At 35.7% G+C, this 25,551-nt stretch overlaps 1 protein-coding gene across 5 annotated transcripts in view; it reads left to right on the top strand.

Annotated features, from left to right (window-relative positions):
• The window catches only part of Ap1g1 (adaptor related protein complex 1 subunit gamma 1), an 83,046-nt gene that overhangs the window by 8,672 nt on the left and 48,823 nt on the right, over positions 1-25,551 (top strand). For 3 of the 5 annotated variants that reach the window (XM_087211215.1, XM_087211331.1, XM_004842907.4), the window contains one exon: positions 16,562-16,765. In XM_087211215.1, coding sequence (XP_087067341.1) covers positions 16,565-16,765 — 201 coding nt within the window. In that variant the 5' untranslated portion in view covers positions 16,562-16,564. Of the gene's footprint in view, positions 1-12,088; positions 12,197-16,561; positions 16,766-25,551 lie in introns of those variants that run through there. The other 2 variants (XM_087211385.1, XM_087211283.1) reach the window with 1 other exon arrangement.

Here is a 25,551-nt window from a genome sequence, read left to right as displayed (position 1 = left end):
ATAACCTTCCTTAACATTTATTAAACACATGTATTTACAAAACTTAAAATTTTGTTTTGAGGATTTGATGATAATTCTTGAATTTAGGACACTTCACTGTTTTTTTTTATGTTAGCATTTGAGTTGGAAGAGTGAAAATTGCTTTTAGTTTGTATCAAATTAGATGTTTATCTTATTTACTTGGTATATGTGCTGCCGAAGCGAGCACAATCTTATTTACTTGGTATTGTGTGCTTGACATGTATTCCTTTCATGGATTTTAATTCTGTTGAATTGTTCAGTTGCATGCTTATATTTACATATATTTATTAAATCTTAGTTTTCATGAATTTTGATTATGAATAAGTAAGTAAAAAAGATTCCTGTAATTATTGTGGCAATTGAAGAAGACTTGAACTTAATACCTCTTGGGTGCCAGCTGGCTGCCTAGACAGGGTGTGGTGGTATCTTCATGTGGTTAGACATTCTGAATCCTATTTCTTAGTCTTGAAATTCCATCTTAGTAGTTCACTTAAGGATGATTCAGACCAGTCAGGCTTACTGACTTGTAAGTCAGAATAATAGTATTGTAATGCACAAAGGCCTATGATTTTTTTCTTGGATTACTTATGTCTGCTTTGCATAGCACACCATTCTTTATATGGAGGTACTTGGGCAGTTGAAGTATTTAAGACAGTAATAATCAGAAAGTTTCATTGTGAGCTTGAAACAAGAGCATATAAAGTTCATTATCTTGAGTGTTTATTCATTCTAGACTACCATGATGCTATAATGATTTTTGCTTCTCCAGTCACCAAAATACCCTAGATCAGTGATGGTGAACCTTTAGAGTTTTCAATGATACAAACAGCCTGCTGTGGCATGCATTCCAGAGGGTCACCACCATTGCCCGATATTTAAGCTCTTAATAATATACTGATTTCCCCTTTTTACACTGTAAACCATTTTCCTTCTATAAATACATTTATTCATATTGAGGAAACAGGTAATGTGTATCTTCCCTACCTCTTTACTTTATCAAAAAATGAAAATCAGAGCCAAGGATTATTTAGCTCAGTGCTGCTGCACCTGCCTCGTAAGTGCAAGGTCCTGAGTTTGATTTCCGGTACCAAAAGAAAAAAAGAGAAAATCAGAAAAATACAATGACAGCAGAAAAAACCCCAGCCAGGTCAGTTTAATGACATCCATTAACTAAAAAGGCATTAGAAAGGAAAAGTTTTACTGAATCATAAATTTAAGCTTTCTTAATGTCACATTCTAATCAGTGTTTTATAAGTTGTAAATGCATGAAAGCAATTTAGATGTACATATGAAATAAAAATTTGGCATGGGAGTTCTGTATGGTTCTATGGAGACTGCAAGACGGAAGCATGGTAACTTTGGAGGGTTTTACCTATCATTAACGTAGGTACCTTGAATATTCTCAGCCATACAGACACTCCTCATTTAACGACTGAGTTCAGTTCCTGTGGCTAGGTCATTGAGTTGGTTGCTAAATGAAGAATTGTATACAGTATGTACTATACACTACAATATTGAGAACAAAGAAATGGTCAATGGAAACCCCAACTTGGTGATTTTGCTTTTATTTTCATAACTGTTACATGCAGTACTGTAATGTAGAACAGAACATAACACTGTAGTTCTATACTGTACAGTCAGGAGAGATGTACTGTATAGACAAGGTGTACTGTATCAGAAATAAAGACATTGAAACTCTATCAACATGTACAAAACTGCAAAAACAAAACAAAACCCCCCAAAAACAGACGCTTATAAGTCCCAGAGGCAGATCATAATTCTGAACAGTACACCTTGGTCGCAAGTCTGAACAGTCAGTTGTAAGTCCAAACAGTCGTTAAACAGGTAGGACGTTAAATGAGGAATATTGTTTAATATTGTTAAGACATCATATTATCAAAGTAGATCACTAAAAATGATTTGTTTTTCTTAGGAACACCATACTCTTCAATAGCCTAAATAAATACAGCAGCCACCAACAAATCATCACATCAGCTGGGATCAGGCAGTATTGATCTCTCTCATGTCAGAAAAGGCAGGGATGAAAACTATTCAGAAAATCCAGGATATTTTATGATATAACAATGACATAGAAAGTGCTTATTAATAATTATGATTGCAATCCAGATAACAATGTAGATATGATCTTTAGCAAATCAATAAGGCATCAATTCTTATATTTCCTCACCTGCTCTTTCCTGGCATCTTAGCAGCTTCTATGAATTCTCCAAGGTTACTTTGATCACACAGTTGATACTGCTGAAAGCTGTGTTTTGAATGTGCAGTTTGGCTCATTAATGAAGGAGCTTCTGCAGGTCATTGCAAGGGACCAGTGAAACTAAAATACTACTACAGTAATAAGATCTTACTGAACCATGAACCTGGTTGACTCTGTAATAAATCATTGGAAATGCCAAATATTCTTAACGGTGAAACTGGCATTAGTGGAGCCACCTCTGCAGTAAATACCTTGGAGGATAGAAAGACATATAAAGTATGTAGTAAAGGAGCTTACTAACTAGCCAGGAGTGTAAGACAAAAATTAAACACATACAACAATCACAGAACCAAGAATAACAGTGATAATTAATTGTTCAGTTGTTTCCTTTGGTTTGGAAGTATATAACCACTGAGAAAGTATGTGCACTCATATGATGAGACATTTCTACATATCAACAAATTTCAAAGGTAACATCACTTCTAAAGAGTTTGTTTATATATGAAAACTTATTTAACTCCCAGTGAGTTAGTTTTATTATCACCTGAGAAACTGTTGGAAGCAAGTAGTCTTTAGAAGTGAGCTCAATCGAAAGAGTGTACTGATAAATTTTTCTGGGCCTTTGGCAGAGCTATTCTGCCAGTAGCACATGTGGTCAGTAGGTCTCATAAGACTGTGCTCCAAATCACTCCCTTCTGCATCAGAACAGACAAAGCATACATTTTTTGAATATTGAGGCAAATTCTGCAGCAATATCCAAAAGATGTCAGGTAGCTTATTTATCCCCAGAGCCAGACATTATAGAAATAATACATATTTTGAAGACATTTGTCTTTTCATGAATGCTGTATTTATTTGCACAACGTGATTAGTGAATGTGTCAAAAATACAGTAGTCTACAAGCACTGTTCATTTAATGACCAGGCTGTTCCTGCTGTGACTAGGTCATTAAACAAGTTAGTCGCTAAATGAGTAATTATATATAGTATGTATATTACAGTGTTGAGATGTAGTCAGAGGAAACTCCAATTGGACAACTGTTTTTATTTGCTTAACTCTTACATGAAATACTGTATTGTAGGACAGAACATAAAATTACAGTACAATCAGCAGAAATGTACTGTATAAAAAAGGTGTGCTGTACCAAAAAAAGACATTGAGGCTCTATCGACAAGATGTACAGAACTGTACAAAAAAAAAAGAATGGGTCGTAAGTCTGCACCATTGTTAGCCAAGTAGGTTGTTAAATGAAGAATATCTGTACTTGTAAATCTGTGACTGTATACTAATCAGTGGCAAATTAATTGAAATCTAATTCCTGTACTTAAGTCTTACTGTTTAACAAGAAAGACTTCTTCAGGTACAATCTTTGTGTTGGTTAGAATTATTCTTTTTAGATTTAGAACTCAAATGCCTTTATAGGGGAAGAATGACCTCATAGCAGCAGGAGCTGTAGCTTTTTAATTTTTTTTTTTTTATTGTTCTCCGTCAGTAGCTTAGAGCTCAGAACAGGTAGTGAGTTTGAAGTTAGGGCGACAATTATTTGGGCTTGGTAGAGGAGAGGAGCGACTTGAGTCCTGACTGGCTTTTCGTGTAGCCAGTACATGTTTACTTTGTGTGCTTAGGAAAGGACAATTACATTTTCTTTAGATAAGACTCTTTTACCGCTTGAGAGTCAATAAATACAGATTTTTTTTGACTTTCATAAGGAGGATATTAAGGTGAACAGAAAAAGATACAGGCTTTGGGAGCTAATATTTGAGTGAGAAAATAAGCCTTTCAAAGAAAAAAAGGTTAATTATGATTTTAATGGTATTAATAGTTCTATAAGGAAAATCTTAATCTTCAGGGATATTTGTTTAGATTTTGGAAAATAGCTATTTTTCTCCATTTTGTTGATTAAATTTTAGCAGAATTGAAATGTGTAATAATTATATTTTCCTTAGTATGTAATTATAATTATTCTTTGAGTATATAAAATCTCATTTACTTTAAACTCCAAAGCCTAACTTTGTTTATATATTTTAGATAGAATTTTTTCTAAAATGAACTTTATAAGTTTTTCCTCAGTAGTTTCCATAATGAATGTAAAATATGGATCAATGAAGTATTGAATAAAACATTGAAACACTAAATGTAAATGGTTAACTATAAATGGAGAAATTGAAATTGACAGAAACAACCGTGTGGTCAACTTTAACATAACCTTTCTCATTCTTTGCTGGGTCAGATAGTTAATAACATAGGTGGTTTCTGAACTACACTTGTGTTTGTAAGTTGGTTATACACAGATAAAGTTTTTTGTGTTTTGAGTTTTTCTTTTCTTTTTTTTTTTTGGTGTTGGTATTTGAACTGAGGGTCTTCACAACGAAGTATATTCTTCTTTTATTTTTATTTTTACTTTTTGTTTTTTGAGACAGGGTCTTGCTAAGTCACTATCTGAAACAAGTCCTGTGGAATATTTCTAAATGCCAGCATCATTATCCCTGAATGGGGAGCAGAATGAGCAACTTGACTTTTCCTTTTCTTTTTCTAGGGGAGGGTGCTGAGTGTAGTACTGAGGATTGAATCTAGAGCCTTCTCACTTGGCTTTTTAAAAAAATAATTTTGAGACAGGGTTTGGCTAAGTTGCTCAGTTGCTCAGCCAGGCCTGGAAAATGTAATCCTTTTGCCTTAGCTTCTCAGAGTGTTGGGATTGCAGGTGTGCAACATCATGCCAGGCACGGACACGGTTTTGATTTTGAGTTCCTCTGTATGTTAAATATTAACATTATTTTTAACCATTTCTTGGTAAATCAAGGTCTTATAAAAGCTACTTTGTGGTACTATTTGTAACTCACTGATATTCTTGGGACCTTAGCAGGGGAATGAATGCTTTCTGCTAACACAGTAAATAGCCTTAGGCCATGTATCTATCTATATAGAAATATTTAGAGACATTTATAGCTAAATGGATGCATATTGAGGCCATACTCTTAAGTGAAATAAATAAGACACACGTGTAAATACCTAATAGTTTCTCTGTTGTGAGAAACTAAAAGTGTGTAAATAAGGATTAAAATGATTAAAACAAATAATTGATAATTTGAAGCAGGCGGTGGAACCACTGAGCTAAATCCCTGGCCCATTTGATAATTTGAAATAGGAAGAGAAGGTCCAAAGGGTTAGGGGAAGAGGAAAGGAAAGAAGGGAAAGGAAAAATTATAAGAAAAGGGAAAAATGGAAACAAAGTCTTTGTAAATAGGGAAGGATGGAGGGGATGAAGGGAGGGCAGGGGAATGGGGAAAAAATAAGAACCAAGATACATCATATAGAGGTACAAGTACCCAATGATAAATGTAAGTGTATTGTATACCTAAAATGTACCAATAAAAGAATTTAAGCAAAAAAAAAATTTTTTTTAATGCTTGTTTCCATTTTATAGGTTTTTGTTTTTGGTGCTGTTTTTCTTTCTTGGTTGTGATGTTTTTAACTATATAAGTGATAACTTTAACTGTGTAAGTGTACCTTCATAAAATGGTATATATCTCTTTCTTCTCATTCTCCTCCCCTTTCCCTTCCAGTTTTCTAGTTTGTAGTTTCTGTTCCAGAACAGACTGAACGAGTACTTCTATTTGGAGTAAAGTAGGTATTTTAGTGGGCTGATGTAATGATCTGTATATGGGTTACTTGAGGTCATAAAAATGTTTTTGGATTCTCAGCTATGTTCTATATAATTGAGTCATTACTATATATTATATACATAAGCTATTTTTTTAAAAAAAAGATAGTTTATTATTATTTGTGCTAAGTGTTTAGGCTGGCGTATTTTAAGGAATTGCATGACTTTTATTTTTGTTTTGGTTCCAGCTGTTGAACTCAGGGCTTTGCTCATGCTAGGCTCACAATCTAGTACTGAACTGCAATCCCAGCCCTTCATGGTTTTTTAATCTTTTGAAAAGTAAAAACTTTAAAAAATAAAAATTAAAAAATCCTTAATATGTTAACAAAAGCAAGTAGGTTACATTTTCTTTTTTCTTTCTTTCTTTTGTTTTTTTCTGGTACTGGAGATTGAACCCAGGACCTTGCCACTTGTGAGGCAGGCGTGGCGCCACGAAGCTAAATCCCCAGCCCTACATTTTCTAGATTATGTGGTCTACAACATTTACTACCTGGATTAGATGTATTTGAATTCAATTTTTATTTTTTGTTTTTTGAGACAGGTCTCATTATGTAGTTCAGGCTAGCCTTGAACTTGCTATGTAGCCCAGGCTGGCCTTGAGTTCGTGATAATCTTCATGCTTCAGTACTGGGATTATAGGCATACACCACCATTCCCAGCTTTTGAATTTAATTTTTAATATTAAATACTTCAGGCATAAACATGTTGCAAATAATAATAGACATCTACTTACCCATGATCTACTCTAAGAGAGAAAACATTATTAATATCCAGTATCTGACTCTGTCCCTGATCATGTGCCCTTCTCTACCAGTTTTACCACTGTTTGGGTTTGATCTTTATCTTTGCCATGAATGTTTTAATTCCCTTTTGCACTTTTCTGTCTGTAGAGTATGTTCTCTTTTATATATATTTTAAACTTTTTTTTTTTTTTTGGTACCGGGGATCGAACTCGGGTCCTTGCGCTTGCGCAGCAGGCGGCAAAACCACTGAGCTAAATCCCCGGCCCTATATTTTAAACTTTTATAGACATTAATATTGTATATCTTTCTGCAGCTTACTTTTGACCATGATAACTTATCTGAGGATAGTTTATATGGCTAACATAATGGACAGTATCAGTTTAATGCTTAATATGTGACAGGCACTGTGTTAAGAAACTTACTTGTATTCTCATTGAGTTCTACTCTTTGAGATAGGCACTTTCTCCCCACTTTACAGATGAGGAAACTGAAGGTCTGAGAGTTTAAGTCATTTTACTCTTGGGCACACAGCTAATAAGTGGTGGAGCTGAGATTTAGTCAAGCCCAGGTAATTTTACTTCAGGGTTATCATTTTTAGTTGTCAGTTCCCAACCCCTTCTATCAGTTCTGAAATTAAAACATGAAACCAAAATAAACCAACACAGAAAATTAGAAGTTTTTCACAATTCTTTTGGTGTTAAAATCTGACCTAATGGGAATTTCTTTGTAGTATTTATTTCTCACAGTTGGTATGAGTATTCATATGTGCTGCTGCAGAAATACTGCTGGATAATCAGGGTGCTTCCTGAAGAGTTACAGTGGGCAAGTTATGTCATGTATCCTATATTACCTTTATAAAATTTGAAAAATTCTAAGAAAAAAAGAAAAAGAAAAAGAAAAATTCTAAAACATCTAAATTCTGTCCTAAAGGTTTTGGCTAAGAGATTGTGGACTTGTGCTGTGTTACAGATATCTTTCTGTGTAAGATTTTGGAGTTGTTGGGCTTGTCCAAAACACTGCATTTCACAAAAGAAAAAAAAGTCTTAATTATAGTACACTGGTTTGGCCATGACAAAATTTGACATATCATAAATACAGTGTTTTTGTCATTGATCATCAGTTTCTGTTTCTTTTTATTTCATAGCTGGAATTGTAAAACTCTTGTTTTTCTGAGTTCTTAAGGACAGAGATAATGTCCTTGCCAGTCCCCAGGGACTGTCTGGCATAGAGAAGGCTCAGCAAACATTTGTTGAATGAGTGATTGGCATTTTTTTGGTGTAATTTTGTTTCTTTAATACTTAATCAGTGGTTTGAGGGGACTAATTGATTTGAACAAAGAGAAAAAAAGGTTCACGAAAGTGGCTTTCTGAATTTTACATCCTGTTTTCATTCTACATCCTGTCTTCCCATTTTGAAATGGATTTAAATGATGCTTATGTTGATGCCGTTTTAAATACTGTATTCTTTATTTTCTTAAACTATGCAGTATTTTATTGACATAATCTAATGGACCCTAAACTGTTAATAAAGTATTCTTTTCTTTTTTTTTTTTTTGGTACAGGGGATTGAACTCAGGACCTTGGGCTTGGGAGGCAGGTGGCAGAACCACTGAGCTAAGACCCCGTCCTTTTTTTTTTGAGACAGAGTCTCACCCTGCCCCTTAGCTTATAGGGGTGCACCATATGCCCAGCTCTTTTAATTTGCTTAATTAAAGACCTGGATCCTAGTGCTTTCTGAATTTAAGATTCTCAAATTTAATGGCTGCAGTTCAGCTGTGTACAATGTAAAATGTGTTGGTTCTTTATTGAAGTTTGGTTTATTTTTTTCCTTACAGATGTTTGACAGTAGTGATCTACCACTACATTTGTTTTATAAAGAATGACACTTTTAACATTAAACTGAAAGTGATACACATTGTGATCATAAACTATTCTCATAGTTTTTTTAGAGATAATTCTATGCCCTTATTTTTCAGTTGACAGAACAGAGATTTAGAAATGTTAGGTGATATGCCCTAAGTTGCTTGGCTGACGTTGCTAGTTGGTGATTAGGATTTTTCTCTTATTCTAGCTGGAGATTTTTTTTTTGGTACTGAGGATCGAACTCAGGATCTTGTGCATGTGAGGCAAGTGTGGTGCCACTGTTAAATATCCAGCCCCTAGCTGGAGAATTTTTAGAAGTATGTTCTTGCTTAACAGAATTTGTATTTCTTGGTTATAGAAACTATATTTGAGAAATATTTAATATGCCTTTTTTTCCCTGCAGTACTAAGGATCAAACCCAGGGGTGCTTTACTGCTTAGCTATACCCCGGTCCCTTTGGTTTTCCTTTTATTTTTTATTTTGAGACATGGTCTCACTAAGTTGCCCAAGCTGGTCTGGAGTTTGGGATCCTCCTGCCTCAGCCTCCTGAGTAGCTGAGATTATAGGCATAAGCCACTGCATCTGGCAGTGTGTTTTTAAGAGTATGTATTTGAAAGGTTTAAGAACTTGTTTTATCTTTTTATTTTATGGTATTGGGGGTTGAACCCAGGCCTTCTGCATGCTAGTCAATTGTTCTACCATTGACCTACATCCCCAGCCTTTTCTTTCTTTACTTGCCATTCAAACTCTTCCTTTACAATATAAACTCATAATCTCCAAAGTTTATTAATGGAAAAACACTTGGGAAGGCAGGAGAAGAGGCTGGCTGAATAGCCCAGTTTTGTACCCTAGTAATTTTTAAGTCATTTGTAATTCTTTCCTTTTAGTTGCTGTTATTTCCAATATTTGGTCCCTCTGGTATGCTTCCAGTGTTTCACTGCTTTGCCCAGAATATGGATACAGATTTCTTTGTTCTCTTTTGCAGGGTTGGAGATGGTTGGAATTTTCATAATAGACTTTCTTACATATTTAGGGTAGAAATAAAGAGAAATTGAAGTTCCCAAGATTTGTCTTTTCTCACATATGTAAAGTGTTATTTTTCTGTTAGTCTCATTTTACCTGTTTAAAAGTACAAAATGGATATAGATACAGCTTAACAAACAACTGTTCTGACTCAGGTTTGTCTGGAGAGCACTGTCTTTCACCTGTCTGCTCAGAATCTTTATTCTGTACCTCTCAACACTTCTATGGTTCACCTCAATAGTCTTATAGGTCTCAGCTCTGTTGGCACAGAGATCAGGTGAGGCCACTTGATTCATTCATTCATTCAGTTCAGTTATTTAGAGTTGGGATCTTGCTGTGTTGTCCAGGCTGGCTTCAAATTCCTAGACTCAAGCAGTCCTTCTGTCTCAGCTTTCAGAGTAGCTAGTGCTGTAGGCACATGCCGCTATACCCATCTTTTATTTTATTTATTCATGTTTAATGTTGAGATAGGGTCTTAACTAAGCTGCTCAGGCTGGCCTTGAATTTATGATCCTCCTGTCTTGGTCTCCTGAATTGCTGGGATTGTCAGTGTCCCTATCTTAATAAAACCAACAGCACGCCCATATGTTAATTAACCATTACATACAACATTCTTCTCAAAATTTTACTGTAAATTTTTGTTTCTCTGGTGGTTAAAATATGCCTTTAAGCAGGTTGCAGGTTAGAACAGTTAGTAACTTGTTTATTTATCCATTTTATCCCAGAAATATATAACTGCTCAGATTTTTCTTTTTTTTTGGTTACATTACTGAGGGTTGAATCTAGGGCCTTTGCACTGAGCTACATCCCTACCTCTTTATTTATTTATTTTTAAATTTTGAGACAGGGTCTTGCAAGCTATGCTGAAACTTGGCTGTCTTCCTTTCTCACCCTCCCAGAGTGCTGGGATTACCGGTGTGTGCCAGTGCTTATTTTTTAAACTTTACTAGAGGTGCAGTGCCATTTTGCAACTTACCAGTAATGTCTTAGTGTTCCATTTGTTCTGCATCCTCGGAATACTTGGCTTTCTTTTCTTTCTTTTTTTTTTTTTTTTGTTCAGGTGATCCAACTTGGGACCTTGTGCTTGTGAGGCAGGTGATGGAAACAATGAGGTAAATCCCTGGCCCAACTTGGCATTTTTATAGCTATTGTTAACAGATGTTGAGAGGTATCTTACTGAGATTTAAATTTGCATTTCTCTAATGCCTAATCCATTTGAGCATCTTCTCAAATATGTGTCTCAAATATGCCATTCTTATTTCTCTTTGATGAAATGTCTATGTCTGCACATTTTTCAAAATTGAGTTTGTGCGAACTGTTGCATTTTGAGAGTTCTTTTTGTATTCTGAATTGAAAGCCATTGTCAACTATATGATTTGCACATATCCCTGTCTGCAATTTTTTTTTCTTGGCAGTAGTGGGCATCAAACCCAGAGTCTTGCTCATGCTGGTTAAGGTGCTATACCATTGAGCTATGACCCCAGTCGTCTTTTCATTTTCTTAACAGTGTTTTTATGGTACAAAAGTTTGTAATTTTGATGAAGCCCAATTTTTTCATTTTTTTCTTTCACAGATTGTACCTTTTGTCATTGTGCCTTTTGTTAGAACTCTTTCTCTGCCTCTCATCATAAAGGTTTTATCCTGTGTCTTCCGAAAGTTTTATAGTTGTATATTTTATCTTTAGATCTATGATCCATTTGAGGTAATGTTTGCATAAGATAGGAGGTCTTGCAGACGGTAGTTTTTTAACTTTTATGATACACATTGAGTTATTCATAATATTATCTTTTCAATATTTAGTGATAACCTTTTTCATTCCTAATTCTAGTAATTCATGTTTCTTTTTCTTTTTTCCTTTTCTTTTTTTTAACAGTTTTGTCTGGCTAGAGATCAGTTTCAAGGTTTTCAGAGAAGCAGCTTTTGGATTCATTGACTTGCTCTGTTTTTGTTTTTAATTTATTTCTATTCTTTTTTTCTCCCAGATGCTAGGGATTGATATATTTTCTCTTTGACCCATGAATTATTTAGGAATGTGTTAATTTTCAGGTACTTAAAGATTTTTCTGGTTAGTTCTCTTACTGATTTCTGGTTTAGTACCATTATATTCAGATTCCATACTTTGTCTGATTTACAATTCATTTAATTATTTATGACCCTGGACATGGTATGTCTTAGTGAATATTCAGTACGCAACTGAGAAGAATATGTATGCTGTTGTCTTGGTTGGGGTGTTCTATAAATGTTGGTTAGATCTAGTTAATTGGTAGCGATGTTGAGGTCTTCTGTATCCTTGCTGATACACTACTGGTTTTATCAAGTCCTGAGGGAGGCAGTTGAAGTTTCTTTTTCCTTCATGTGGTGCTGAAGATTGACCCCAGCTCTTGTGTGTGCTCGGCAAGCGCTTTACCACTGAGCTACAAGTTGATTGGTTTTAGATGACTTCTCTGTGAACTAAGTTCCGGTTAACAATAAAATTCTTTTTGAAAGTAGACTCACTGGGCTTTGGACAGTCAATAAAGGTATTGTTTTTTGTTTGTTTGTTTGTTTGTTTTTGAGACAGGTTCTCACCATGTACTTCAGGCTGGCCTTGAACTCACTACGTCGCTTAGGCTGGCCTCAAACTTGTGGTGATCCTCCTGCCTCAGCCTCTTGAGTTCTAGGATCACAGGTGTGCACCACCCCGCTTGGCTACATTTAGTTTTTGATTATTGACATCTGTAATAACTTTATACTTTTCTTAGTTATATTTCACCATGGATCTGCTATAAATTAGCATATGATTTTGTTTACTATTAAATCTTTTATAAATCATTTACTGGGAAAGGAGAAATTGGTCCTTTTAGTGGGTCCTTAATGTAACTTATAAGCTTTTATTTATGAAAAATTTAAATGCCTTGTTTATTGAAGCTTTTTGATTCCTAAAAAAGCCTGGAGTATTGTGAGAACACTAACCTTGGAGTTCTAAGGCCTTGTTCAAGTGCTAGCTCTATTACCTGTTAACTTTTGTGATCTTGAGTAAGTTGCATAGTTGCACTGAGATTAAGTTGATAGGCAAAATGGGGGTAATGATTTCTGCTCTTACTTCAGGATGGTCCAAGTAACAAATGAGATAAGGAATGCTTTGTGAAGGAACGTTTACTTTGTAAACTTCAAACACTAGATTAAATATTTCTATTAAAAAAAACCAACATAAGTGGCTTTATATCATTTGAGATTCAGTCTTCAGAAGGCCAGTGTAGCTGCTGTTGGAGAAACATGTCAACTAGTACCTAGGCAGCTTTTCTAAATTCCCAATGCACTATCCCCACCTTGAGAAAAATCCCACTGGGAACTGATAAGAGCAGGATGCTTCTGGTGTGTTGGGTTAGCACAACACTGAAAATTCTTGGTTTAAGAAAATATAAATAAAGAGCACAATACCTGGGGATTTAAGCTCAGTGGTTCCGCTGCCTGCTTAGCAAGCACAAGGTCCCGAGTTCAATCCCTGGTACCAAAAATAAAATAAAAATAAAATAAAATAAAGAGCACAATAAAAGATAGGAAACAGGGAGATAGATCTTTTGCAAAGGGGGAAGGGGACCAAGAGATGAAGGGAAGGAGGGGAAGGGGATGAAAAAAGAATTAAAATGTGTCATGTATATGTGCCAGCTCACCACAAGGAATGTAATCATATACTGCAAATGTCCTAATAAATGAACATTGAAAAAATTATTGACTTAAGGATTCTACGCTAGTACCTACTGAAGAAGATTGTAATGATATCTTCATCTAATTTTATCGTTTTTCTGTCTTATTCTTCATATATCCCTCCCCCCACCGCCCCCAGTACTGGGGATTGAACCCAGGGTCGTCACACTGAGCTACATCCCAGCCCTTTTTATTGTTTTTAAATTTTCTTTTTTTGTTTTGGTTACTGGGGATCAAACTGAAGGCAGGTGGTGACATCACTGAGCTAAATTGCTGGCACCTTTTTAAAATTTTGAGACAACGTGTTGCTAAGTTGCCCAGGGTGGGCTCTAACTTGTGATCCTCCGAACTCAGCCTCACAGTATGGTGGGATTATGTGAGTGTGCCCAAATGCCCAGTTCACTTTTATTTTCTTAACATTATTGTATTTTAATGTACGTATAATAAAATATACCTGTTTATGTATGAAGTGGTTTTTTTGTACCCCTCTAGTCAGTCCCCATTCTTCTGTATCTCTATAAATTAGATTTGTCTTTCTTGAAGTTTCTTAAGTGAAATCGTACAGCAATATGTACTTTCTTGTGCCTGCTTCTTTTGTTTAGCTGTTTTTACTGTGTATTGGTTTTGTTTTATTCTGAGAAGCATTACGTTATATGGATACACCATTATCCATTTACCTGTTTATAGACATTTGGATTGTTTCCAGTTTTCAGAAATTATAAATGAAGCATCTGTGAACATTCATGTTCAAGTCTTGTTATGGACATAATAGATTTTTCATTACTTGTGGGGAAATACTTCTCAAATACTTGAGTAGATTTGCTGAAACATGTGCCAAATGTATGTTTAATTTCATAAGAAACTATCAGATTGTTTTCAAAATAGTTGAACTACTTTATTCCTGTGAACAGTCTATGAAAGTTCAGTTGTTCATCACCAATGCTTGGTATGGCCCGTCTTTAATTTTAGACATTCTAATGGTATGGAATATTATTTTTGTAGTTTCAGTTTATGTTGTCCTGATAACTAGTGATATTAAGCATCTTTTCATATGCTCGTTGTCATTTATATATCATTTTTGAGAAGCATCTGTTTAAATATTTCACTGACTTAAAGATTTTACTATTCACTTGTAAAATGTGTATGTACTGAATGTAAGTTCTCTATCAGAAGTGTATTGTGAATGTTTTCTTTTTTTCACAGCTTGCTTTATTTTTGATTTTTTTTTTTTTTTTTTTGAGACAGGGTCTCTGCTGGATAGTTTAGGCTGAGTTTTTTTTTTGGTATCAGGGATTGAACTCGGGTCCTTGTGCTTGCGGGGCAGGTGGCGGAACCACTGAGCTAAATCCCCGGCCCTAGGCTGAGTCTTGAACTCACTATGTAGCCCAGGCTGGCCTTAACCTGGTGTTCTTAAGTGCTTAGTGCTGGGATTACAGGCATGTGCCACTACACTTGGCTGATAATAGTATCTTTTGAAGAGTAAAACTTTTAATTTTTTATAGCCTGTTGTACAAGTTTTTCTTTTATACTGTGGTTGTGTGTGAAGTCTGCCAAGCCTAAGTTCCTGAAGATTTTCTCCTGTGTTTTCTTCTGGAAGATTTTTAGTTTTAGCCTTGATATTTAGGGGTTATCTATTTTGAATTAATTTTTTGTGTATTGTGTGAGGTTAGCTTTTTTTTTTTTTTTTCCCAGTACCTGGGATCGAACTCAGGACCTTGGTCTTGCCAGGCAGGCGCTGTACTGCTGAGCTACCTTCCCAGCCCTGTGTGAGGTTAGCTTTGAGGGTTTTTTTCCCCAAAATAGATATCCAGTTGTATCAGTACCATTTATTAAAACACTATGTTTTTTTCCTGTTATATTAACTTTGTTGAAAATCAACTGAGCACATTTGTGTAGGTCTACTCCTGAATTTTCCAATTTGTTCTATTACTTTCTAAGTCTCCTTACATTCAGTTCCCCATTACCTTAATTTCTTTAGCTTTGTAGTAAGTTTTGAAATTAGTGCAAATTCTCAAACACTGCTCTTTTTTTACTTTCCGTGATTATTTGAAAGTTACAGGTTCATTATTATTTTACATTTAAAAACTGATCATAACACTAATAGTGTTAGAGGTTGGTTTATTATTTTTTCCCTATTACATTTTCAGTGTATCTGGTATATTGAGGTAATTATTGTTTGTTGGAATGATGAGTACTGTTTAATGTGACAGTTGATTTTCTCTTTCTCATATTTTGTTGCATTAAGCTGTGCTTGTGATTGTATTCATATGATACTTTGTGAAACTGTATTGAATTTATTTTAAATTTTTAACAGTACATATTTGCAGTACATATGATTATTCATTGTGGAGAGTTGGTATATGTACATAACAGATCTTCATTCTTTTTACTTCCACTTGCCCTCCCCTTCCATCACCCTCCATCTTTTGGTCCCTTTCCTATTTCCAAAAAATATGTCTTGGGGCCGGGGATTTAGCTCAGTGGCACCTTGCCTGCCTCATAAGTGCAAGGTCCTGAGTTTGATCCCTGGTATCACACACACACAAAAAAGTATCTCACTGTGGTGTATTGAATTTTTTTTTTCCTTTAGGCTTTTTGAGACAGGGCCTTACTATGTAGTTGAGGCTGACCTTGAACTTGTCATGAACCTCCTGCCTCAGCCCCCCAAGTGCTGGGATTACAGGTCTGCACTGCCACGCCCAGCTGGTGGTATATTGAATTGAATGGTAGTCCTGTCTTTTCTAAGGCTAGGCATAAACAGGGATTTCTGTATTGCTTTAAAGACTGAATAAAAATTTGTGTTGAATTAGTTCCTGAGATATTTGTATATTAGTGATGGACTTTATGTATTGGTGTTCCTGTGTCTTAATTTGTCTTTTTTTTTTTTTTTTTCTTTTGTGGTACAGGAAATGGGCACCCAGGGCCTCATGAATGCTCTTCCACTTAGTTACATTCCCAACCTCAGCCTCCTTCCTTTTATTTTTAAATTTTGAGACAGGATCTTGCTTTATTTTTTAGGCTGGCCTTAAACTTTTGATCCTCCTGTCTCAGCCTCCTGAGTAGCTAGGGTTACAGGTGTGTACTGACCATACCTGGCCTTATTTTGCTTAATTTAGTTATTAGCCTTTTTTTTGTTTGTCACCTTTCAAGAAATTTACTTAGTTGAGGGGTTTACATGTAATACTTTTGCTGAAGCATAGCAAGCTTTGCTTAATTTAGCTAAACTAGATTTAACAAGTCTAAAATTCTTAAAAATCAGTCAGAATTTTATGTCGGACATTGTTGAATAGTTTTGGTAGCAAAAAAAAAAAATGAACATTTCTATTTAATATCTTTTCATATCCAGAGGATGCCAGCCCCCATCAGATTGCGGGAGCTGATCCGGACCATCCGGACAGCCCGAACCCAAGCTGAAGAACGAGAAATGATCCAGAAAGAATGTGCTGCAATCCGGTCATCATTTAGAGAAGAAGACAATACATACCGGTGTCGGAATGTGGCAAAATTACTATATATGCACATGCTGGGGTACCCTGCTCACTTTGGACAGGTAGGCTGGGCTGAGACCGCATCTAGCTATGATGCTTTTCTTTGAATAACACTGTAGCTCAGAGGATGTCAGTCTTTTCCTGACAGGGAGGGAGATACATTTGATACCTTTGTAGTTTGGTCATTGTGGCACTAACGGCAGGATTGAGAGGGCAGGCTGCAGACTTGGAAAGGCACGATTCTGCCATTAGTTATCCTTTCCAATGAGAATCTCTTAGAGATTGTTTTCATGGTCCAAGTTAGTAAGATTGACCAGGATTAATTTGTAGATTATGGTTGTTCTGCCAGGAGACTAGGACTATAATGAACATTTAAGAGATGTTTGCCAAATGTTTCCTTGGTTATTTACTCTGGGCACAGTATTTTATGGAAAACTCATGACAGATGTTTTTAAGGTAAAGAAATTAAGTAGTTGCCATGTAGTGGTAGCATCTATTTTGTCCTAATACCTCATGCCTTAATTGCTACAATTTCATGCAGTGCAGGTCTTCCTGCTGATTCTTATCTTCTTGTAAATGTGGGTGTATCTATATATCTACCTATATATGTGTGTGTGTGTGTGTGTGTGTGTGTGTGTGTACAGTTTTTTGCTTCCAGTTCCACCCTGACTGCTGTATCATATTATCTGTGTACAAGAGCATCCTTTCCATCAATGTAATACTGTATAGCATTCTACTTCTTTAGATTCCCTAAAGCTATACAGTGTTCTCCATAAAGTCTTATGCATTTTTGGAGAAATGCATTCATAGGTTCTTTTCTTTGGTACCGGGGATTGAACTCAGAACCTTGTGCTTGTAAGGCAGGCACGGTGCCACTGAGCTAAATCCCTGGCCCCATTCATAGGTTCTTTAGAGCTCTTGTTCCTATCACAAATAGTATCCTTAATTTTCATAATTATGTTGCAGACATATAGAAATGTAATTTCTCTATGTATATTTACCTAGCAACATTACTGCACTTGGATCTAAGAGTCTCTAAATTCCATTGTTTTCATATAGTAAATTTCCATATAGTAAATACTGTTGCTTTCAAACAGTAGCAATTCTTTCTTCCTTTTCTATCCGTCCACATTTCATTTTCTTTATACTCTACAGATATTAAGAAAGAAGTATTAAAGGGCCAGGGATTTAGCTCGGTGGTTCCACTGCCTTCCCTGTAAGCGCAAGGACCTGAGTTCGATCCCCGGTACCAAAAAAACCCCCAAAAAACAGTGATCGTAGTCATCCTTGTCTTATTAAAACCTTAAATGCTGTACATATTCTGATTAAATATGGTGATTTAGGTTTCAGGTAGACACCCTTTATCATACAAAGGTGCTTTTTCATTACCTACTGAAATAATTATGACGTTTCAGTATCTAATGCTATATTTTCCTTTACCTGTCAGAAATAAACCTTACTTGGTAGGCTGGGGATTTAGCTCAGTGGTTTTGCCGCCTACTGTGCAAATGCAAGGACCCGAGTTTGATCCCTGGTACCAAAAAAAAAACCTTACTTGGTCACGGTGAGTTTTTTCTCTTTTCTTTTATGTTGCTAGATTTGCCTAATATACATACATATATATATATATATATATATTTTTTTTTTTTTTTTTTTTTTTTTTTTTTGGTACTGTGGATTGAACTCAGGACCTTGTGCTTGCGAGGCAGGTGGTGGTACCACTGAGCTAAATTCCTGGCCCATGCCTAATATTTTAACTTGTATGTTATCCTTAAAAATGTACTTCAGCTTGTTCTGCCAGATTGTGGTCTCTATCATCACACTTTAAAAGCATCAGGGTCCTTTAAAATGCGGATAGATCCAGGGTAAGAAATGTACAAAATGAGCTTGAAGCATTTGACTATGCCAGAAAGCAAGAAAGACTACAACAGTCATGCCAGGAGGTTTTAGAAGTTACCAGAAAAGGCAGTCATCCCCAAAATGAGATAATTTAAGCCTTGATAAGAATAGTAATGTAATTGATTAAAATGTACTAAGCAAGTTTGTCCTCTTTTGGGGGCAGGCAGGGCCTGAGGATGCTAAGCATATACTTTACTGTTGAGCTGCCTATCTAAACAAAAATTTAAAAACTTTATTGTTCATCTTCAAATGGTGCTTGAGAACTAATTATTTTGAAAACTGTCAATAGAAGGAAACAGTTACTTTCCTTGCCAGTGTTTCTTCTGAAGGAATTATTGGTAACCCAGTGTTAACAGAGAAGTTGCTTTTTAGAACATTAGTTCAGTTAATAAATGAAAGGATGGGAGAATTAGAATCTTATTTTGCAATCCCTCATGGTCTTCAGTGCCTCTAATGTCTGAGAGACATAACCACCACAAAAAATTATATGCCTCCTGATGAAGGTTCATACCCACCACCTGAAAAGTGATATATTTACAAAATCAAATCAAAACAAACCAAGAACTGAAAAACCTGAATCTGATCAATCCTCCTTAGGTTTATAAATGAGATGAGTTCAGGATAGAAAGAGATGTGTAAGACTGTTCATCTCAGTGTTGTTTCTAGTAGTAAAACATTGGAAACAAATCTACTTGTCTTCAAAAAGAATAGTAAGTTTATATTCACAAGTAGGACACCACACCCACACACCCCTCACGCCCAGGTACACATGCACAAGGTAATCAAATCTATGCTGAATGTTTAAATTTAAAATATTTATTGTAGTAAATGACACACTGCGCATACTCCCCTTTGCTTTGGACACATCCCATTGCTCATACCACTTTCTGAAGCAGTTCTGGAAGTTCTCTTTTGTGTCTTTAAAAAGAGGTATGATAAAAAATATGGTGAATGCTGCTGTCATATCTTACACCTTGTGACTTCTGGGTCTTCTCCAAATTAAAAATGACAGCGAGACAGCCACCGCAGTGCAACCAGAGACTTCAGAAGGTGGGAAGAAGAGTGAGATAAGTGTGTTGGGGAAGGATTTACATTAAGGGGGATTTAATGGCAATGACTTTTACTTAGTAAATTTAAAAGAAAAAAAAATTTTAACATTCACTGCATTCACCCCAAGGAAAGAATAAGCAAATATGACTGAATTCAAGCTTCTTGTGTTGATGTGGATAATACTCAGAGAGCAGGAATATGATATTTATATGAAGTCTATAACATCACAAACCATTTTTTCCACATGTATAGAGAGAACATAAGGTATTTCAGTCATGAATGATAGTTTTGGGATTTGGAGAAAAGAGAAGTAGGATTGAGGCATAGTATGAAGAGGGTTTTAACTGAATTTGTAATATTAAAAATTTTAAAATAAATATGGTAAAATGTTAAGATTTGATAAAGCTGGTTGGTGTGTTAGTGATTTTTATGTATTGTGTATTTGAAGTGAAATATTTCACAATAAGTTTTCTCAAGAGAAAAAAAATGAAATTTTTTAGGAGTGAAAGGTATTTTTGAAGTTTTTTTTCTCTGCCAGAAAGAGGAAAAAAACAACCTGTTTATACAGATTTCATGTTACTTGGGTACATAGTGATAAATTTTAACAAGATTATTTTTACAAAACATACGTTTGAATAAAGAAGAAAGTTATTTCCAAATATTAAAATTAAATTAAAATACAATGTAACTTTTAAAAAGACGTAACCAATCACTTGTAGATTGGCCACATCATAAAGCTTCATTGTTAGATGCAGATGTGCATTTGACCTTGTGTGAAACTATTCTGAAAGCTAATGGAGTGGAAGCAGCATTTTGTTCAGGACAACCAGATTAAATATTGATGAAAGGCAACATTTGTACTTGCTTCAGGAAAATGTAACAAGATCAGGAACCTGATAGTTTTTTAAAAAATTGATTTGATATTTGAAAAAAATTGGAACATTAGAAGTCATCTAGAAAAATTTTGTGAAAATTAAAACTTTTCTGGGCCGGGGATTTAGCTCAGTGGTTCCGCTGCCTGCCTTGTAAGCGCGAGGTCCCAAGTTTGATCCCTGGTACCAAAAAAAAATTAAAAATTTTCAGTCTCTACTTCTGATCTACTCCATTGGAATTTTCTGGGAGTGACCTGTATTTTTTTCCCCCAAAATTCTCCCAGGTAATTTTGACCTATCTCCTTTGGGAACCCCTTCTACAAGGCCCTGTATTTATTTCAAAGGGGCAGTACTTTTAATCTCTTAGACTTGTTGCTAATGACTAGCATGCTTCTTCTGAGGAGGATTCTAAGGCCACTTCTGGAATCAGCTGCTTAGAATAGTGACTGCCTTGAGAGTAGGAGTGGAGACACAGCTATTAAGGGCTGTCTTCCCTTATGTGGCTCAGTTACCCTGGTGATGCAAAACAGAAGCCCAGGTTGTTAAATAGCTTGTTTTAAGGCCTCTAGATAGAAGCAGAGGTTGAGCTCCTAACTTTACCTTTCTCTGAAGTTTTCCTTCTGTTCCTGACCTAAGTTGGATACCTTTCCTCACTTGTTTTCATAGTATCTTGTGCATAATGGTGTCATATATTTATTATTTATAGTCAATGTTGGTTTTCTTATGTATACCCTTTAAATTATGTATCAGTGAGAATGTCTGGCACATACATTGTTTGGTAACCCAGTTTACTAAATTAAAGCAAAATGTCTAAATAGTTAGGGGTCAAGCTGGTGGTAACTAGCATCTCACAGTGGAGCTTCACAATTCCAAGTAAATATAAAACAAATCTGAGAGTAGGAAAGAGATCACCTCAGTCCTTTGGGATGGCAGAGGAGAGGGAAAAGGTTGCTATGGAAAAGCAAGTACCTTAAAACAGAAGTTAAAGAGTGATTTTGACAAAGGAGAAATTGATAGATGAGTGTAACTCTGAGCAGCCATCGGGGGATTAGAGATTAGGAACAAACATACATTTTAACAATCTTCTACCAGCATCCACAGGAGTTAAAGAATAGCATAATACAGGGCCAGAGATTTACCGCAGTGGCACCGAGCCTACCTTGCAAGCAAGTTCGATCCCTGGTACCAAAAAAAAAAAAAGAATAGTATAATACAGTAATTGTTCCGTATGAATTCAGGTTATCTAAAGGCTGACCCCCCCCCCCCATTTATTTATTGGAGTTGTATTTTCCCAAGAGTCTAGTATTCAACATAAAGCTATTCTAACATTCAACTGCTTTCTGGTGTTTTTGGGGAAATACATGGTGTTTAGCTTTGCAGGGGGAAACAATTTTCACAAGTTTTAAAAATATAGTATATTAGCTTTTATAGCCACAAGACCTTTCTGTTTGTAGTTTTTGTTTGATTTCTTTCTCCTAGTCCATTGTTATTTTTCTTTGGAATAGAGAATAAATTTTAATTTTATTTTATTGTTTGTTTTTTTGAGACAGGGTTTCACTGTGTAGCCCAGGCTGGCCTCACACTTATGATCCTTCTACCTCAACCTCCCAAGTGCAAGGGTTACAGGTGTGTGCCACCACATGTGGCTGATCCTAAATTTGAAAGATACAAAAGGATTCATGATGAAACACTTTTCTATTCTTGTCTTCCTGTCACTTAGTTTCTCTAATAGCATCTGATGGTGTCAGTTTCTTGAATATCCTTCCAGAGATACATGAAGTATCTACAACCTGTTTTAACATACTGTTTGCAGTTTTCATTCATTAATCTGTCCCGAAGATCAGTATAGAAGACTTCTCTTATAGCCAGTTCTAGTAGCCTATACCTTTAATCCCAGCAGGAGGCTGAGGTAGGAGGCTTTTTGAGGCCAGCCTGGGCAATTTAGTGAGACCCTGTCTCAAAAAACAAAACAAAGGAAACACCAAAAACCTTTTTCATAAAGAGAATCTTTCTTTTTTTTTTTTTTGTTTGTTTGTTTGTTTGTTTTTGGTACTGGAGATCGAACTCAGAACGTTGTGCTTGCGAGGCAGGCAGTGGCACCACTGAGCTAAATCCCTGGCCCTCTTTTTTGTTTTTTGAGACAGCATCTCGCTATGTAGTGGACACTGGCCTTGAACTCATGAGAATCCTCTTGCCTCAGCCTTCCATGTGCTAGGATTATAGGCTTGTGCCACCACACCTGGCTAAAGAATCATTTTTTTTGCAGCTTCTTTGACATGCTGATGATATATTTAATGTATTCTTTACATGTATGAATCATAATTTATTAAACTGTTACCTTATTAATGGATACTTATCTCCAGTTTTGCTGTTTCAATTATTACAGTTGAATAATGCCATTATTTTTCACATATGTGAATATAAGTATAGTGTAGTTTTTTTGGGTATCAGGGATCGAACTTGGGACCTTGTGCTTGCGAGGCAGGCAGCAGAACCACTGAGCTAAATCCCCGGCCTTGTGTAATTTCTTAAAAAGAGAATTGCTGAGTCAGAGGTTATATAAATTTGTAATTTAGGTAAGTCAGATATTTCTACAGCTTGTGCCAGTTTATACTGCCATCTGTTAATCTTCACGCTGTTGTAAAAAGTATCTCTCTGGTTTTGGTTTTTATTTCTTTTTAGGTAACTTTATTGATGTGTATTTTGCAAATCATATTCACATCTCAAGGTACAATTCACTGGGATTTTTGGGGTAAACTTACTTAGTTGAATTTGCATTTGTTTTATGAGAGGTTGATTTCTATTTCTATTTTTGTTCCCTATGAGCTGTTTGGCCTAATTGTTTTCCATTTTTATAATGGAGCATTGGTATTTTAAAAAAGGGGTTTGACTGGGTGTGGTGATATATGCCTATAATCCCAGCTTCTCAAGAGGCCAAGGCAGGAGATTGCACATTCAAGGCCAGCCTGGACAATTTAGTGAGACCCTGTCTACTGCTGCTTGGGTTTAGTCACCAGTATGGGGGAAAATCAGTTTGTAGGAACCTGTTATATAGGATCTCACATCTATGAAATGACTTGCAAATATTTTTGCCAACCTTGTAATTTGTCTTTTGACTTTGCTTATAGAATATGGAGTAAGAGTAAGTTTTCTATTAACTTGGTGGGATATGAAAATAAAAGTAGGACTGTGTGTTTTAAAGGGGCCTGCCATATTTGCAGGTGGGTTTTTGTTTATGGTTTTTGTGTCATGGGGATTGAACACAAGCTAAAGCAGCACTCTACCACTGAGCTGTACTTCCAACCCTTTCTAAAATTTTTACTTAGGGTCTCTCTAAGTTGCCCGCTCTGGCCTTAAACATGTGATCCTCCTGCCTCAGCCTCCTGAGTTGCTGGGATTACAGGTGTGTACCACTGTACCCAGTGGTTTTTCAAGTGACTTTAACTGGAGTAGTATTACTGTTTGAGATTTTGAGGTAAGGGGCAGATATGCTTAATTAATTGATTTTTTTCCTTCTGTTCTTTAGTCAAGTAGTACGGTAGAGGGATATTGTATTTTTTGGAGATTGCTACTTAAAAATAGATATCATGTCCTCACATTCTGATCCTTCTTATTATACCTTTACCCCCTAGTGTTCATCTTTCCTTTTCAAAATTTGAAAACCTCAATAATGTTCTTTTTTTTTTTTTTTTTTGGTACCGGGGATCGAACTTGGGAACTTGCACTTGCGTGGCAGGCGCCAGAACCACTGAGCTAAATCCCCAGCCCCTCAATAATGTTCTTAAAGATGAAAAATAGTACATTCTCAGTACTGTTGCTGGACACCCATGTGTGAAGTGTAATCAGAGTTAATCCTCCCCTGTGGGGTATATTTCAGATGCCGTCTCTAGCCGTATAATCTTACATTTTTCCTTAAATTTGTCACCATCATAAAAACATTTGCTTCTTCTTGAAACAAAGTCACTGTATAAATAGGGAGTAGCGTAAAGAATTAATTTGTTTTTTGAGATGGAGGTCTCTGTGTAGCTTAGGCTGGCCTCAAACTCATGGCAATCCTCCTGCCTCAGCCCTCCAAGTGCTGAGATCACCAGCGTGCGCCATCGCATCCTGTAAAGAATTAATTTATGTACCTTTAAGTTTTAGTTTTTCTTTTTGTTCTTTAGTTTTGAGGTAAGTTTTAAGCAAACTTAGAAAAAACAAACTCTATTCACTGGTCACTGAAGATGTTTAGTCCGATTAAATTAAAATGTGGCTGTAGAAATAGGAATGATCCCTGAGAGTATATCTTACTAGTTGATCTTAATAAAATAGTTTTGGAGGGCTGGGGATTTAGTTCAGTGGCACTGTGCCTGCCTGGCAGGCACAAGGTCCTGAGTTCAATCTCTGGTACCAAAAAAAAAAAATAGTTTTGGATAATTTGTACAGTGCTTGCAGTTTGCCAGAAGCAAGACTCAATAAGGATGGTGTAAACTTCTGTGATATCTGATTCTTGGAACATTTTCTTTTACTACTAAAATGTTTATTCATAGAATTATTTAATGAGATGTTTGGAAAACTTTAAGTTTGAAAAAGTAAAATATTTGATACCATTTTGGCTTCTGATTTTCTCATTCATCAGCAGTAATTTTCTGCAGACCTTGTAAAAATGATTTTCATCAACTTATTTCAGAAATTGTTTTTAAAACCTAAATTGAATGTTTAGAAGAAAGGGAAAAGTTGTTATTTAATCTCTTTCAGTCTTACAAGGCATTTAATTTTGCCCTTTTTCCAGCCCTTTTTAACGTTTTTTTTTTTTTTTTTTTTAATTGGGACAAAGTCTTGCTAAGCTGCTGTGTTGCCCAGACAGCTCTTTAACTTGTGATCCTCCTGCTTCAGCCTCCCAGAGTGCTGGGAGTACAGGCATGCACCACCATGTCTGGCTTAGATTTTCCTTTTTTGATTCTGGTTATTCTACTTGGAACCTTCTTTAGCATGCTCAGACAATATAGACAATTAACAGACTATAGTTTTTTGTTTTTTAAATGCAG

Source organism: Heterocephalus glaber, unplaced genomic scaffold (assembly GCF_053883595.1).
Source record: "Heterocephalus glaber isolate CG9 unplaced genomic scaffold, H.glaber_assembly_v1.0 deba00000071, whole genome shotgun sequence".
Lineage (NCBI taxonomy): Eukaryota > Metazoa > Chordata > Mammalia > Rodentia > Bathyergidae > Heterocephalus > Heterocephalus glaber.
This window is presented reverse-complemented; position numbering and strand designations above follow the sequence as displayed.